This window comes from Tenrec ecaudatus, chromosome 6 (assembly GCF_050624435.1).
Source record: "Tenrec ecaudatus isolate mTenEca1 chromosome 6, mTenEca1.hap1, whole genome shotgun sequence".
NCBI classification, from domain to species: Eukaryota; Metazoa; Chordata; class Mammalia; order Afrosoricida; family Tenrecidae; genus Tenrec; species Tenrec ecaudatus.
Genome location: NC_134535.1, coordinates 43,712,172 through 43,730,284, shown reverse-complemented (window position 1 = coordinate 43,730,284; position 18,113 = coordinate 43,712,172). Strand labels below are relative to the sequence as shown.

Below are 18,113 nucleotides of genomic sequence, written 5' to 3'. Positions count from 1 at the left end.
GCAGCACAAAGACATATCACTTGTGTAAGACAAGTTAAGACAGTTTGTGGAATAAGCACAGTAATACAAACTAAACTGACAGTGACACGCCGCGCCTGTTGCTGTGGTCAGCTGCTATCAAATTGGTTGTGACTCACAATGACGCTAAACGCAGCAGCAGGAAACCCTGCCTGATCCCAAACCACCTTCTAACACTGCTGATTGAGCCCATCATTGAAGCCACTGTATTAATTCACCTCAAAAGGGTACCGATCATTTTTGCTGAACCTCTACTTTACTAATTATGTTGTCTTTCTGTAGGTTATGGTCCTACCTAATAATCTATCAAAAAACATGAGATGCAGTTTTGCCATCTTGCTTCTAAGGAACATTCTCGGATGTATGCTAACATGGATTTGTTCATTCTTCCAGCAGCTCATGGTATAACCAGTCATGCGAAGGCATCAGCTCTTTTCTGGTCTTCCTTATTCATTGTGCAGCTTTTGTGTGCACATTAACTGACTGAAAATACCCTGGTTTGAGTCAGGCACACGTATGTCCTCAAGGGACATTTTTATTTTTAGCATTGTCAAGAGGGGTTTTGTTGTTATCGTTGTTTTCAGCAGATTCATCCAGTGGCGCATATCTTTATGACTTCTTTACTGCTCTTCTCATGGGCATTGATTGTGGATCCAAAGAAAATGAAATTCTTACCAATTTCAATCTCTTTTTTTCTGTATATTGCTTTTTGGAATAGTTGTGAGGATTTTTGTATTCTTTCCATCGGTGTAATTTACATTTGTGATATCTATTGGTAAATGCGACAAGTCCTTTTGCTTTTAGCAAGAAAGATTACTTGATCCACGTAACACAGATGGTTATGAACGTTCTGCCTATCCTGATATCATACTCTTCTTCATTTAGGCTAACTTCTAGATCGTTTGTTCAGCACACAGATTGAGCATGTGTGGTGAGAAGATCCAACACACACCATTCCTGATTTTAAGCCACCCGAGATCCCCTTGTTCTGCTCAAAAGACTGCCAGTTGGTGCATGTACAGCTTCCTCATAATTTCAATGAGGCTTCTGTAATTCCTATTCTTCACATTGTTATCCTTAATTTATTGGGATCCCACAGTTTAATATCTTTGACTAGTCAGTAAAACACAAGTAAACATCTCCTAGTACTATTCTTTGCTTTCACCCAAGAGTGATAGCACATCAGTTAACTCTTGTTCTGAATCTGGCTTGAAGTTATGGCTGCTCCCTGTGGGTGTACTCCACTAACTAGTTTGGTTTGGTTTGGTTTGGTTTATCATCAGCAAAATTTTACTTACATGTTAAAGCTATGGTTCAATAATTTCTGTATTTTACTGGATCTTCCTTCTTTGGGATAGTCATAAATATGGGTCTCTTCCAGTCAGTTGGCTTGGAATATGTCTTCCAAATACCTTGGCATATACTAGTGAGAACTTCTAGAGATCCATCCATTTGTTGAAATATTTCAATTAGTATTGTCAGTTCCTAATGCATTGTTTTTGTTAATGCTTGTAATGCAGCTTAGAGGTCTTCCTTCAATACTGTTGGTTCTTGACCACATGATACCTTTCGAAATGGTTGAATGGTGTGTTAGTCCAGGTTGACTAGAGAAACAAATTCATAGACACTCATGTGTGTCTAAGAAAGAGCTTTATATAAAGAGCAATTGTACATAAAAAAAACATCCCATTCCAATTCAAATCAAGCCTATATGTCCAATATTAGCCATTATGTCCAACACAAGTCTATAAATTCCTCTTCAGACTCACACAACACATGTACAATGACACCAAAGGCAGAAAGATCACAGTCCAGTGGGTGGAAAGTCTTGTGGATCCAGTGGTGGTGGAAGCATCTCAGAGGTGGTGTGCATCTCCACGTGGCTCCTCCAGCTCCAGAGCTTTGGCCTCATCAGTGTAGCTCCATGTGGTTTATCAACAGGAATATCTCACAGGGAGAGTGTGTGTCCCACCTCCAGGGAAGAAGACTGGAGTTCCAGATTCCTCAGGAGAAGGCCATGCATACTCTGAGGCCTCATTAGCTGTAACCTGATTGACAGGCTAGACTCCACCCATATGCTCAATTTGACAGGAGTTATCTAACTGCCACAAATGATTCTTTTTGGTAGAGTGACTCTGTATCATCTTTTTGTAAAACCATTTTATTGAGAGTTAATACAGATATGATATTATTTCATAGTTTATTCACATCCAGCAGTATTTTACACAATCAATTTTGTATTGTGTATCATACAAAGCAGTATTGGACCACAATCAATTTTCAAAACCCTTTTTTCCCCCTACTTTAACTCCTGACATCAGGTGCCTTCTAGGCACTACCATCACCACCACCACCACCACCACCACTGTATTCCCCAGAAACCCTTAGACTACTTGCTGTCCCTGTAGGTTCATCAATCCTGGGTTTCATACACTGAACACCAGAAAAACATATAACAAAGATTCAAGTGGGTAACCCCCGATGACATAACACATCTAAACTAAACCCTAATATGGACAGACATAAAAAACAAAATACAGAAAATGTTGAAATACAGATCAGGCCTACAGTGCATCAGAAGGGGCTCAACTGCCAAGGTATTCACCATTCAAGTCAGCTTTATAATTTTGATCTTCTACGTCATCTCTACATTGACTACTTGGTAATCTGTTTTCTCCCACGCCTCTATTATGAATCGAGGGCCATCACCAAGGGTTATTTCCTGTGTAGATCCCAAATATATCAGGCTCCCACTGTCATCCACAGCCTTCAGACCAGATCCTCACAGTTTAGGCTCTCATAATCCCGCCTTTGGTTTAGGATGATATGATTTACAATCCTTCAGTAACTGATGTTGCTGTGCTTCTTCCATGTGGACTTAGTGACATCTCACTTAGATGCCCCTAACAAGCCTTTCAGGCTCCAGATGGCATTTTATCTGACAGATGGGGCATCCTCTAATTTCTTCACCACACACTGCTCTAGCACCTATTTATTCTATGTTCTCTTGCTGAGGGCAAGTGTCCAGCAGGTCCATGATGGAAGAACTAATTTTTCTTAAATTGGAGCTAGGATTTAGTGTGAGCCTCAAACCCATTACTGAATTTATGTTTGTCATTGTTGTTGTTGTTTTGTTGTTGTTTTCAATCTGCCTTTGGCTCCCTTTCAAAACCTCTTCGTTAATTTATGGTAGAGAGTCTTATCTGTTATCTCCCTGGGCATAAAAATCTTCCATTAATATTGTCTTTGATAAACCCCTGGTAATAATTTTTGAAGGCCCTATTGAGAGAGGGATATTTGGCCAAGGAAAAGAGATTATTATTCACTTGTACAGAGTCAGTCCTTTCATGGTTGGACACTACTTACACAAACAGAGGGAGTTGATTATCAGGGAAATTTTGCAATAATATTCACTGAAAATGTCAGTGACAGGCTTGCTAAAATAATAAATATCTTTGTACAGCATAGAGAGCATTGATGTGTCAAGACCACATTTGTCCACCTATCAGCAAGCAGTTCAACAATCTTGGTACAGCTGACTTCTGCTTCCTCAGACACCAACATTTGTTGCTATTAGTTTGTTTGTTTTTTTTAACTGGGCTATAGTTATTGGTGTTAAATGGTATCTCAGTTTTGTGTGACTAGCATTTCCTGGATGGACAATGAATAAGAGTATTTCCTCATGTGTTTATTAGCCATTTGAGTGTCATGCTTTGCGAATCAACTGTTCAGGTCCTTTGCCTCCGTCTCAGAGGGTTATTGTTTTTTTACTTGTACACTTGTAATACACTGCAGATTTTAGTAATTAGTCATTTGTTATGCCTTTGCTAAGTATTTTACCCAGTCTGTGGGCTCTCTTTTTACTCTTTTCCATTTTACTCTTTTAATGAAGTCTGAGTGTACACGTGCGCTTTATTTTTAATAGGTCACACTCTTCTATTTTTGTCTTCCATCTAGTGTACTTCCTGTGTTATACCTGATAGCCCATGAATTCCCTGCAGTAGGAACTCAGATTTGTCCCAGTTTTCTCATCGATGATCCTGATAGCTTTGGATTTCACATTTTAGTCCATCTTGATTTGTTTTTGTGCCTCAGGTGAGCTGTGGGTCTAGTGTTCTTCTTCTGCAGATGGACACCCAGTTTCCCGGCATCGCTTATTTGTGGTATATGTGCTGCCAGAGCAAGCACCCCCGCATCGTTTATTGAAGAGGGCATCGCCTTTCCATTTGATGCTTCGTCAGAAATGAGTTGTCTATGTGCATCATTTTTATTATAAGTAATCATTTTATTGGAGGTATGCTTACAAATCTTATGACAATCCATCTTTCAATTGTAATAAACACACTTGTACATATGTTGCCATCAACATTTCCAAAACACTTTCTTTCTAATTGAGCTCTTGGCATCAGCTCCTCTTTTTATCTCTCCCTCCACGTCCTCCCGCCCTCATGAACCCTTGACAAATTATATGTTATTGTTATTTCAGGTCTTACACTGTCTTTTGTCTCCCTTTACCCACATTTCTGTTATTTGTTCCCCTGGGAAGGTGCTATATATTCAACCTTGTGATGGGTCTCCTCTTTATCCTCCCACAACCACCCCTTACCCTCATTATATTGCTACTCCCACTTTTGTTCCTGAGGATTTTCTTTGTACTAAATTTGTGTGTACTCAGGTCTAGTCGGATTATTAAGGTAGAACTGAGTCAGAGTAGTGGGGGGAGGAAGCATTCAGGAATTAAAAGAATGATGTGTGTTTTTTCAGTGCAATACTGCACCCTGGATGAGTTGTCCCTTCCTTTTTACCCTTCTGAGGGGGGACGTCCAACTGTCTACAGATGAGTTTGAGGTTTCCACTCCAAACCCCCTCATTCACATCAATATACTTGTTTGTCTTGGATCTTTTGATACCTAATACCTGATCCCATCAACATCTCATGATCACACAGGCTAGTGTGCTTATTCCATGTGGGCTTATTTGCTTCCCTGCTAGATGGCTGCCTATTTCTCTTCAAGTCTTTAAGACCCCAGATGCTATATCTTTTGATAGCCAGACACCATCCACTTTCTTCACCACATTTGCTTATGCACCCATTTTGTCTTCGGTGATCCTGTCAGGAAGATGATAACCAAAGAGTGCTAAGTAATGAGAACAAAGTAATCTTGTGTTTAAGGAGGCCTTGAGTAGAGGCCCAAAGCCCACCTGCTATCTTAATATTTAACATATAAATATATGTATGTTGGCTTCTATCCCTTTCATTATAAAGTAAATATATTTACATATATACATTTTCTTCCTACTTCTTTCCTCTATTTCCCTTCACCTTTCTCACAATCCTGCTCACCCTCAACTTGACTCTCTAATTTCTCTTGGATCCATTGCACTTGATCAAAGCCCAACTAACCTCCTTACCATCATTTTTATATCTCTTGTTGTTCCTTCATCCCTCAGTTTGTTGGTGCCCTGCTCACCCTCCCTGTCCCATCCTCTCCCATATTCCCCCAGGACCACCAGTCCCATTGTTTTCTCCTTGGGATTGTTTGTTCTGCCTATCTTATGTAAATAGAGATGGGGGGGGGAGAACAAAACCTACAGATTGTTCTAGGTCTGTCTGCTGACCCTGATGAGTGTAGTCAGGTCTGATGGGGTGCCAAGCCCTCCCCCCCCCCCCAAGTCAAAAGTCTATTTTCAGGATTCCTTGGAGACTTGGTTACTTTGTACCCCTTGCTGCCCCATTACACTCCCTTTGTGTTGCACTCTGCTGTGCATAGGGCAGATCAGGCACATGTTCTGGACAGTGTCTCCAGTGCTACCCCGCATAGTGTTATGAGTAAGTGAGGGAACATCGTGTCACATGGTGGGGCCAGCCCTACCATCCTTTTTGTACTCTGGCTACTCTGAGCATTGATGTCATCACCGGGGCTTGAAGGACCATGATAAGTTCCACTCTGCTCTCTTTCCCCTCTTAGTTCGCGCCCGTGTGGTCTGGACAGACCTGCCACTCTTCCTGGGCTTTATCTTTAGGGCTGTCCTCTGTACTACATTCTTCTGGAGAGGGGGTGAACATAGCTGGGCTTGGGCCTGGGTCTGGCCCTGTCGTCCTCTCCGTTAGTTGGCTGCTCCATCATCTTTTGATGTTTCTTATATCAGTCTAAATATGTTCTGCCATCTGACAGCAGCAGTGATATCGCTTGTACCACATCTTCTGAATCTAGCCTGAGCATCTGGAACTTCCCAGTCAAAGCATTGCTGAGATCCTTGTTGGGTGACCTTCAGAAAATTTTACTTGTGTGTGCTCTCAATGATAGTGCTCTATAATTTGAGCATTCTGCTGGTCATCTTTCTTTGGAATAGGTACAGGTATGGATCTCTCCCCATCGGTTTGCCCAAGTAACTGCCTTCCAAATTTCCTATCACAGACAAGTATTTCCAGTGCGCCATCAGCTGACTAAAACATTTCCATTGACATTTCATCAATTCCTGGAGTCTTGTTTTTGGCTAATGCTTTCAGCGCAATTTGAAATTCTTCCTTCAGCATCATTGGTTCTTACTCATATGCTACCTCCTGAAGTGGTGGACTATCTACCAGTTCTTTTAGGTACAATGATTGTCTTCTTTCCATCTCCTTTGCATGCTTCCTGCATAATTCAATATTTTGTTATTAGATACTTTCAATACTGCCACTTGAGGCTTGCATTTTTTGTTGTTGTTGAATTGTTTAAAATATGCTGAGTGTGTTCTTCTCTTTGGTTTTTTCTAATTCTAGGTCTAGTATATAAAGATTTTTAGGCTTGAAACCCCTATTAAGCATATTTACTTTATCCTAAGGGGTCACTATGAGTCAATATTGACTCAATATCAGTAGACATTGTGGGTAAGATGGATTTGGGGGTTGTTAATGACTTAGTTGATAATGAGATTTGGAGACGACACATGTTCACAAATATTCTTGATATGTAGACATTTTATTTGTGAATGGGGAGATTTCTACTTTCTCAATATGCATAGCGAAGTATATAATCAAACTGAAACAAATTAAAATTTTTAACTTGAGGAACATATTAAATGTGTGGCTGGCTACAAAAGGGTCTCCTATATGGTTCCCACAAAATGGTGTTATTGCTTTGCTGTTTTCCGATTAGTCCTAATCATTACTGCAAGGCCTTTGTATTGATGTACTAATAGAAACAAGCAGAATGAACACGGCAGTTTTCATCGTGATGACAAGTGTTAAGTTGCTAATCAATTTGTGTTTAGCTTATTTTAAATAGTTTTCAACTAAGGTTTCTGCCAAAGCAATTCTATCATTTAGCCAGGTATATTTTAAGTTCAGCAACTCCAACAACTGCATATTTAATAATGAGAAGTTCATGTGTGTGAGGTTGAGAAAATGTAGGAAGGGGTGATATGAAGGAAAAGGGTAAACAATCTGAAATTTCAAAAGGTAACTTCTAGGTCCCATTTCTGTGAGGATTTGTATCACATCGTATGGGGAAAGGCTTTTAACCACAGTGGTTGGTTTACAGCTTTATTTTGCCTTATTTAAATTTTTATCACATTGAACATTAAGGATTATGCTTTCTCACAGGAATTGAAGCATACTGTGGTTTGGGGTAAATCCCAGCTTTTTAAGGCTACTTCGCTTTCTATTACATTTTCCTCCTACTTCCAAGTTGAATCCTAATAGATTCTTTCTTAAAGATATCACACAGGCACAGTGATATTTTATAAAAAGGAAGAGATTCCTCCAATTTATGTTGAGTCCTGGAGGGTGATAAATGTTTGAAGGTAATTTTAGTTAAAATATATGATCAATCCTATGTCTTTAAAATAATATATCTTGACATTTCTATATATTTACTATTTTCCTCAAATTTGACTTAGTGGATTTTTATACTGTTAATAGGTATGATGAGAAGTTGGAGTTGTTCTCTGACTTTGTGGTATACAAATGTAAAATGAAAAGCATTTCCAAATAGTAATGATAAGCAATCTATTATAAATAGTTGAGAAAATAACCTGATAAGATTTTCTACTAGTCAATCAAAAATAAAATTATATACCACTAAATAGATGATGCTAAGCTTTTTAAAGTTTCATCAGCCATCTTTGAGATTGATTTTCATCGAAATTACTGTACTAAAATGTTTTCTTTTGTTGTACAGACTCAAATAGCAAACCTCAATTTTAAAATCGGCTCTTATTTGCAAAAAATGCTTTGACATAGTGCATTTGTTCTGCCTGGGCAGCAATAAAGGATTGTGGTATCATTCTGAAGACGGCTGTTTGACAGAGCCTGTTTGTTTATTTGGGGTAAAGTGAGCCTGCATCCAGAAAATGCCATATTTTGTTTCATGATTGTATACATTCTCTTCCCTTGCTCCCAGGCAAGACTTGTAAGCAGAGAAGACACGGATTTAGACCTTTTTTCCATGACCAGTGGAAGTGCTTTGTCTGTGAACAGAGGGAAAAAAAATCAAGCACACAGACACTCAGCGGGATCTTCAAGTAAGTTGTGGTTTCCTTCAGAATTAATTTAGAAATCACAAATGAATTGATTCAACCTAATGCCAACATGCATGCTTTTACAGATGGGGGTAGGGTGCTCACAACCAGAGCTGCCCAAAACGTGTATTTGAATTTTTTCTCTCTCTTTAAATGCCTCATTTTGATACAAACAAAATTAAATTATTTCTAAAATTAACAGCATCAGTTTTTCTTTTAATTGTATTCTGTGACTTCAAATCCTCTTTCCCCTTGTGGATCATATTGAATTCTTTGATCATTTATTACTAAAAGAAGTTTTAAGCTAATTATAATAATTTGGATTTATATATCATAGTATTGTGTTTGGGCTTTTTGTTATTGATTTAATAGATGTTATAGGTAAATTTAATTTTTAAGGAAAACTTCACAAAAAGGCAGAATGCTGAAGAATAATCTTACACTGTCAAAACCCCACACTCTTCAAAACTCTTTTCATGAAATTGTTAACTGTTTGATTATGCTTACTAATATTGACTTTTAAGTGTAAGTCTTCATACACACAACTATTAATTTTAGAAGAAAACACTTTTGTCCAAATATATAACTCTATCATGGTTTCAACAAGAATTATATTGGAAACTCACTTTGCAGTGTTCATTTAATTTGTGCCCTAGAGATTTTGAAGTTTCTTTATAAACATTATATTAATGTAAGATATAGTTTTTCTGATACCTTATTTTATTAATTTCCCCAAAGCATATTGAACCTTAATATAGCTTAATATCGATTAAAAGCTATTTTACAATATCTAGGATTTTTTAAAGTAAAGGCCATATTATTCAATAATAGTAGTTATATACATATAAAGTCAACATTTGACTGAATGTGAAGAATTCATTAATTTACATTTTCAGATGGTTCACCAGATAAACTTCAAAGTATTTCTCTAATGTGCACTTTTTACACAGTTATCTGGCATTCCTAGATTTAAATCCATTTAAATCTATTAATGTATTTAAGTTAATTTTGATAAAATTGAATTTAATTTTTGAAATTAAATGTTAAGTATGGCTCACTTAAAGGTATTTCCTGAACTTAAAAGGTCTGAGTGCTTGAATGTCCTTAGTTAATAGTACAATAATCTAGTCAAGGAAAGATCCATATAGTTATAAAAATAATAGATTTATTTACCTAAGTAAAACTATTCAACTAATGTAAATTTTATGTCATTAGCATGATGTTTTAATTAAATCAATATTCAGAAGAAACTTGCCTTTCACAGATAATGACAAATAATGCTATTAATTTTATGTATTATTTATTAAAAATTCATTTTAAACTTTGGAGTAATGCCGGTAAAAGTAAACAAAATAGTACAAAATCATTCTCTGACTGTACAGAACATTAAAGTCCCATTCTTAATATTAGGGGATTCAAAAAGTTCACAGATAAAATGGAATTGGAATACAATGGGATTTTTTCATGATCTTTGTGAAGCCCTTTCCGACATAAACACATCAATAGAACAGCAACTACCCGGAAATGCACCAACTTCTTTTACTCAAATGAAGCTGAATCACAGAAAATATGCAGGGTTATGTTGTATTCAGTCTGTGAAACTGAAATAAGGCTAATCTCACTGGACTCCCAATGCGCTCCTAATGAGTGACACTGATGCAGACAGGACTGATCCCTAAACGCCTTTGGTGGCAGCACAAGATAAACCATTTTGGAAAAATAATTACCGTGTAGGGGAGTGACGAATACAACAGCCCTTGCATAATGACAGTCATTACTGATTTAGTATAATATAGCCTAACATGGTGGCAGCAAGTGTAGACACTGAAAGTGGTGAGTCTGCATTCAGAGCAGGAGGCAGGGACTTCACCTTTAAAGTCAGAACGACAATCATAAAAATGCCTACTTTGCGTAGTTGTGAGGATCAAGTACGGAACATCTAGAGCAACTGGTACCCAATAAGTGCTTAGTAAAGTTCTTTGTCATCAAGCCCTATGCGTAGCTGGGCATGAAGAATCACTTTTACTAAGGCCGCAGTACCTGGGCTGGAGGAGAGAGGATTCTGCCTCGAAACCTCCAAGGAGCAGTTCCGCTTCTCCCTAGAGGCTTGGTATGGCTTGGAATCCACTCGATGACTGGGAGTTTTGTTTTTTGGTGTTTACATATCTAGGCACATAGATAATTAGTTCAGTCCTTAAGAAACCTACTTCTCATAAGTGCCTGACTGAAAACCTGGCATAGGCTATTATTCTATAGAAATCCTTCACTTCAAATTATTGGGTGCTAGCCTCCGTGGCCCTGGGCCAAACACTTACCACGTTGGCATTTTGAAAGCTGTTTTTCCTCCCATCCCCTCTGCCCCACCAACTCCGTTTTTCTTTCAAAGCTTATCACTTTATTAAAGTTAAGATATTTCTTTTAGCTTGGCCAGCCAAATATAGAGAGTAGTTTACTGGCTGGCTGCAGCTATAGAGCACTCTTGGAGGCTTTGAACTTGTTTACAATTTTTTCTTTCAATGCTAAAATCTTGGAATATGTGTTCCTTGGAATGAAATTAACTCAGGTTTACAATCCTATTTCCACATCATCTATAAGTTGTTGTGACCTTGGGTAAATTACTTAACTTCCATGAATGGCTTTACTTTTCTGTAAAGTGAGGCGAAGAACGCTTACCTCATAGGATATCACCAAGGACCACATGAATAAATGCATGTAACACATGTAGTGTATTGCCTAGCATCTACTCATAGAAAAGGCTTAAACAATAGTACCTTGGATTTCCTTGTTTGCTGCTGTTGTACGTTTTAAGTTGCCATTACCTCCAAAGTATAATTGTCACACCTTTCTCCGTGATACAAAGGATTAGAAAAGATCAGGGTACTTTGAGCATGCCAATCATTTCCAAGGTTCCCTCCCACCCCCGCCTCCCCCTCCTCCTGTGGACCTAACCTTTTTGGACTTACTCTGCCTTTACTTGAGGACAAGATAGTCACTGCTTCTGACCCTCTCATTCATCTGATGAGTCCAAGAGAGAAGGAAAGAGCCGCCTTCTCATTCAAACACTGCTGTTTATGGAATGAATGTACCAAGAGATTCCTCACAAATTTGGGGAAAATATCTGATGTCATTCATGGCTATGGTTTTCTCATGTCTTTTCCCCATTAAATACTAAAATCAATCAATAATGCATACAGTGGTAATATATTTGTTGCTGAACATTTATAATTTTTCAATTATAGTTTCTCATTGATAATGATCTTTTTCTTTTATTGTTAATATAAATCAGAGTCAGGAAGCTTTAGTAATCTGTCATTGGCACACACGCACAAACCCCCCACCCACCCGAAAAAACCTGAAGTCAGATTGTTTATCCCAAATTCAGTATGATACTGCCTTTCAATCTTCCATGGACTAAAACATTGGGCTTTTATTTTTTCATTCATTCAAGACCCACATTTGAATGATAACTGAATTCTTGCAATGTTTCTTATAGCTTCCTTCTGATCTGTTCAGGACAATATTCCACCCACAAACTTCGGAAGGACTGAGAATTTACAGTGCCTTTATTGTAGGGCATAAGCAATCCCATGGTCAAGTTCTTCTGATGGATTAGAAAATTCTTGGGAAATGCAATTCCATTCACTATGGTGCTGAATTCTCTGAGTTAGGAAGGATGTTATTCAGAAATCAATGAATTGATGTGGTTGCTGTGAAAGAGGTACTTAATTTGTGTATAGAGTAACAATTGCTATTTAGATAGGACAAAACATGGAAGAAAGTCATCTACACAAAATCAAAGTGTAAAATATGAATGTCGAGTGTTGAGAATACCAGTAAATCTGGGTCAGAGCATCTGCATACTAAAATAACATAAAATATGGTTGACTGGAAATTAAAAGTTAATTTTAGATAAGTGTGAAAGTAAATTGGAATACTTAATTTTAAAAACTAACGGAAACATCTGAAGATAATCACTGTTTTATAAAGCTTAAGCACAGTTAAGGAAGGTCTTCTAAGTCTGGCCTAACAGTATGCACTGTCTTGTCTGATAGTGCCTGTTGTTGCTGTTCAGGTGTCTTCAAGTTGAGTGTGAGTCATCGTGAGCCTGTGTACACAGGAGCCAAACACTGCCCGGTCCTGCACCGTTCCCATCGCTGTTCTAATGTTTGAGCCCATTGGTGCAGCCGCTGTGTCCATCCACCTTGTCGAGGGCTTTATTCTCTCTGCCTCTCTACTTTACCGAGCATTAGATCCTCCTCCAGTGTCTGGTATCTCCCGATAACATGCCCAAGTCTTACTGCCACCCTTGCCTCTAAGAAACACCCTATTATAGAATATATGTATGTGTGCATGTGTGTGTGCATAGATATAGATATATTCCCATTACAGAATGCCCAGACATGTATTTTTGTCCATCAAAGTACCAAGTGAAATAGTTGACTAGGTATCCAATAATATATCTGTGGACTGTAGGTGGTAGCTAATGGAAGTCTAGGTTCCAAAGATAACCATTGAGATTTACCCCACATGGGATAACACAACCCAATAATATAATTTAAAATATAAAAATCAAGAATTTTAATAGGTTATATATGCATATGTCTCTTGCATGTGCACCTATATATGAATATTTAAGTAGTACATAGTTTCAGCATATACAATATAGATTTATAATTTCACATTGAGTAAATTTAGAAAATAATATTATTTCATATTATTATTTCGTATACCTACATAAAAAGTATAAGGAATCCTGGTGTTTTAGTGGTTACATGTTTTGCTGTGATCTTCAAATTTCACATTCAAAACCACCAGCCCATCCAAGGTAGAGAGAGGGGCAGTCCCCTCCTGTAAAGAGTTACAGTCTCGGAAACTCAGAGGGACGGCGTCACCCTGTCTTACGCAGTTGCTCTGAGTCAGCATCAGCCCTATGGCAACGAGCATATGGGTTATATAGAATCCACACATCATGATAGCAGGCACTCATAAGCCTAACACATGCACAGCATTGCTACAGGCCTGAATAAATAACCAAAATAAATGGCATGTGTCCTAGTATTCACTAAGAAAATAAATGAGTAAATGAATTTTTATTGCTGTCCTCAGATATCCTTTATTTATATTACATTATTAAATGGATAATGGATTCTCAAAAACAAGGAAATGCTTTTCTATTAATAGCATTCTATTAAACTTCTCCATACCATATTTAGGATTTAGACTAGGAAATAATGTCAGATATTAAAATAAGTTTATCATATGTAATAAAATAATAGTCTGTTATGAAATTTCAAAGGACTTGGGCTGAATCAGAAAGGATAATCTTTCTCAGAACCCCTAAAATATTTCTTCTTAGATTCCATTAGCTATAGCAGCATCATATTAATTTGTTATAGTTATTGTCCATCTCCCTATCTAGATTTTATATTCCAAAAGCACAGGCATCTTTGTTTTGTTGAATGAAACATTTTAGGTACCTAGAAGAAATTCCTGGCACATGATAGTCCCTTTAATATATATCTAATGAATAAATAGTTGTATGAATGAACAAATGGATTATGGCTATAGTTTAGTTGCAAAAAGGCCAGGAAAGAGAGTTTCTGGCATTGTGCTGACAAAGAAGGGTAGAAGACTTATTGTTTGGGAGCTATTCAACCTCTGCCACAACCGCTAAGAGTACAGGACTGATCGGGAACACTGATGCTACAGTATGAAAGAGGACATGCTATCCAAATGGTCACAGTTTCATTCCAGCTAAATTTTCCAAAGAACTCAAATCACGCAATGCAAATTTTAATCAATGGGAAAATGGATCCACTCTATGTAAAGACAACCCTGACCTTTATTCATCCAGATGTATTGATTGCTTGTAGCTTGACAGCCATATGCATTACACAGGATAGGCAATACTGACTAAGACCCACATGATTCTTTTATGGAGTTCTATTATGATCTACATAAATATAAGCTATGGTACCTGGGTCCAATCATTAGATAGATGTCAGGAGTCCCTGGACCGTACAAACAGTTAAGTGTAAGGTCCAGAAAAGAGAGTCGGTGCAGTCACAAGGCCAGGTGGGTTGCACGCTGGTAAGCTTATTTTTCGCCTGGGTGCGGAAGGGCTGAGGCAGAAGAGCGCATCAGCCTGGGCTGACGCTATCCCATGCATCAGCCCTGAGGATCAGAGACAAGTGCCCTCAGACACTGTGCACAAAGAAGATGGGCTTGGCCCCTCTGGGGTGGAAAATACACGCTGAGGTCCTCCTGATCCATCGGAGGACCTCATGAGAGCCCCGAGAGACATTGTCGGTCGTCATCATTCATGAGTCGCTGATTCCTTTGTGGTCCTCGCTGGCCTGGCTTCAGTGGTTTCAGGCAAAGGCACATTCTTTATCTCTGCGCAGAACTTTGTGCAGGGCCCCGCTTCTGAAGGTGGGCTCAGGGGCAAACATGGAGCAGCTTAGTTCTTAGGAGACATTAAGTCCTCAACTATGAGCTGGAAGGTTGGCCAAAAACTGCCTCCGAAGACAGTCTGAATGCACTGCTTCTGAAGTGCCGCAGCTCTGCAATGCCTGTGGAGAACTTTGTTTCTGCACAGATAGCATTGTGATGAGTTACAACGAAGTCTGTGACATGCCTCACTCTTTGGTTTTCTTCTTAAAGGGCGTAACCGATTATCCCTAACCTGGAGAGACAGACCTACAAAGGGATCTTGTTTTTGCCTTGCAGTGAGAGCAGGCTGGGCGAGATGCCATCCTGCCACACAGGCAGTAGTGCCCTGTCTGTGCCCAGCAACGGTCAAAGCTCTTCCTCCTGCAATATCCCCCGACTGCCCCCTTTGAGAAAACTTAACGTTGTGATCCCTTTAAAGGAGAAATGCTTATAGGAATGGCTTTGTTTATCACACATCATAAATTGAGGAGTTCGTCTATTGCTAAGGGATAGTAAATTGATCATTGACATATGCAGAACATATGCAGAACATCTATATAAAAGTAAATTGGACTCAATCTCCTTATCTTTAGAAGAAATTTATAGCTTGGACCAAATTAACTTCTAATATTATTTTACTCACAGCAGTTTAACCTAGGAAATGTTTTAACCAAATTGAGGAAATGCATTAAAAGCCTTGAAATTATCAAGTGTCGTCCCATAGTTCTTTGTCTCTTCCTTCTAAATTTAAACGTGCTAATTCAGTCTATAAACCATGCTGTTACCTAGGGGAAGCAATGCTGAATGAGGAATCAAGAGTAGCCTCGCTGTTGTCCTGAAGTTGGTTTCCACCTCATCCCGACCCCATGTGTTGCCGAGAGAGCTGCGCCACGGGGTTTGCTTGCCTGTATTCTTTACAGAAACACATGGCCAGGCCTTTGGCTGGGATGCCGTGGGTGAGTTTGAAACACCAACCTTTAGGTTAATAGTGGAACCAGTAGCACTACCTAGGGAAATATAGTATAATATGTTGTTTTGGGAGGTGCCATAAAGCTGACTTGCTTTAAGTCCCAAGTCAGCTTTATGGCACCTCCCAAAACAGAGAATGGCGCCAGAGGGTTTTCTTGAGTACCGTCTTTACGGAACAAGCTCTCCTCTTCTTTCTCCCAAGGAGACGCTGATCAGGTTCCAACTGTAAACTGTTCAGAGAGCAGCCAAGTGCTGAATTAGTGCATAACCTGGGCTCCTTTAAACCTCCTTGAAAACATGGATTATTTTCAGATTTCTGTTTTACCATGAAGAAGTTCTGTGTGTTGATCAAGGTCTATTGGCACGTTCATGATTTCGTGTGGCTGGAGTCGATGCTGACTCCGAGATCCTATAAGATAAAGCAGAATTGCTCCACAGGGTCCCAAGCCTGCAATCTTTACCAAAGCAGTCTGCTGCATTTTACTTCCTGTGGAACATCTGGTGGGTCCACACAGTTGGTCTTTCATTTAGCAGCCGCGTATTTCATCCCTGAGCCCCAGGGCTCCTTAACGTACAATAGAAACCCCGCTTCCATCAAGGAGAGTCTAACACACAGCAACCAACACTCTACAGGGCTTCAGAGACACTAAATCTTTCCAGGAGCCAACACTTCCTCTTTCTCCCACAGAGTAGCTCATGGGTTTGACTTGCTACCAGTGATTAGCAGCCCAACGCCCAGCCCACTGCACCCAACAAGACTGCGTCAAGTGCCACTGACAACCTTGGTTACAGCGATGATGTGTGGTTGTGTAGTTTTAAACAGAGTGAGAGGATTGGCAAGAGGAAGTCAATAGAAGTCATGCAAGCCGACTTCCCATCCTGGTTATGACCTTGGTTATGTTTTTTGCAACTACTTTGTAAATTTAGCAAACAAGAGGCAACCTGGTATTGCTGTTAGCTGGCCAGAATCGATTCCGACTCATATGGCAACCCCATATGTGCAGAGTAACGTGGTATTCATAGGCTTTGTGGAAGCGGAATATTGGCCGTCTTTAGAGACAGATCTGGATGGATTTGAGTCACCCACTTGTCCACTAGCTGTGAGTGCTTCAGTCACTGACTCCTTATACAAGACTTGAATGCAAATCCTATTTCTCATGCTTGTGATCTTTGTGTAGTTAGATGAGGTACTTGTAGTTTGATTTTTCTTTCTGTCTAGACAATCTCCTGATTATATTTCAGATGAACATATAAACATACAATTAGGACTCGTATGAGATGAAAGGCAAAAACTAAAATCCCTTCAGAGTTTTAAAACTTCCTAATTCTGCAGCTAGCACAGTAACCTTTGTATATGACAATTTCCCAATTAAAAAGGCAATGGAAAGTTTTTATTTCTGATGTTTCACCATATGAAAGTCATACTTGTTACTGAAAATTTTCTCCATGCCAGAATATTTCAAAATGACCCAGATTTCAAGCACTGTTTAAATGGTCTCAAATTGTTTTAACTAAGCATGATCAAGAAGAAGGAAAAAAATAAATATTTTCTTTAAAAGTATCCAAGGAATGACCAAAAATGTAATCATCCACGAGACCTGACCGCTATTTTATAATATCAAGTTGCACTTGCAGAGTAATCCTGAAACGCAACATGTCTAAGGGGATAATCTGGCTTAAGAATATCCTGATATGATATCTTATTGTCTCAATACATTTTAAAAGAAAGGAGAAAAAATTTTTACTGAGAAGGCAGTCAACATTTCATTTGATGGCTTTTAGAAATTACGTTTAGCCTAATTTTCAACTGGACTTTACCTTTAAGAAAGAAACTGTTTATAAAATACAAATTAAGTATTTTGAAGAGGAAATGAGATATAAACCTGAAGATTTTAGGTAATTTAACAATTAACTTATCTTTAAATTAATCACTAATATCTATGAAGTTTTCTATAAATGTATAATATTACAGAGAAAATAAAGGAGGAAGATATAAAATATATGTCCTCTTTAGAAGAAATTATAGTTGTGTGGTACCATGGGAAAAGTAGTATTGGTTTTAAATCGGATAAATTTTCATTTAGGCCTAGTTCTTCGGCCTTAGAAATTTCATGTCTCTGTCTCCCATGAAGAAAGCAGTATATGTTATGAAGAGGACTCTGCTATATTGGTAGTCCAATGCTAGAAGG

General features: G+C 38.6%; 1 protein-coding gene across 1 annotated transcript in view; it reads left to right on the top strand.

The window, feature by feature from the left end:
• Positions 1–8,576, top strand: part of LRRIQ1 (leucine rich repeats and IQ motif containing 1) — a 229,613-nt gene extending 221,037 nt beyond the window's left edge. Inside the window, 1 exon segment of the mRNA XM_075553220.1 lies at positions 8,406–8,576. Within this exon segment, the coding sequence (XP_075409335.1) occupies positions 8,406–8,576 (171 nt within the window).
• Positions 8,577–18,113: the final 9,537 nt, after the last annotated feature.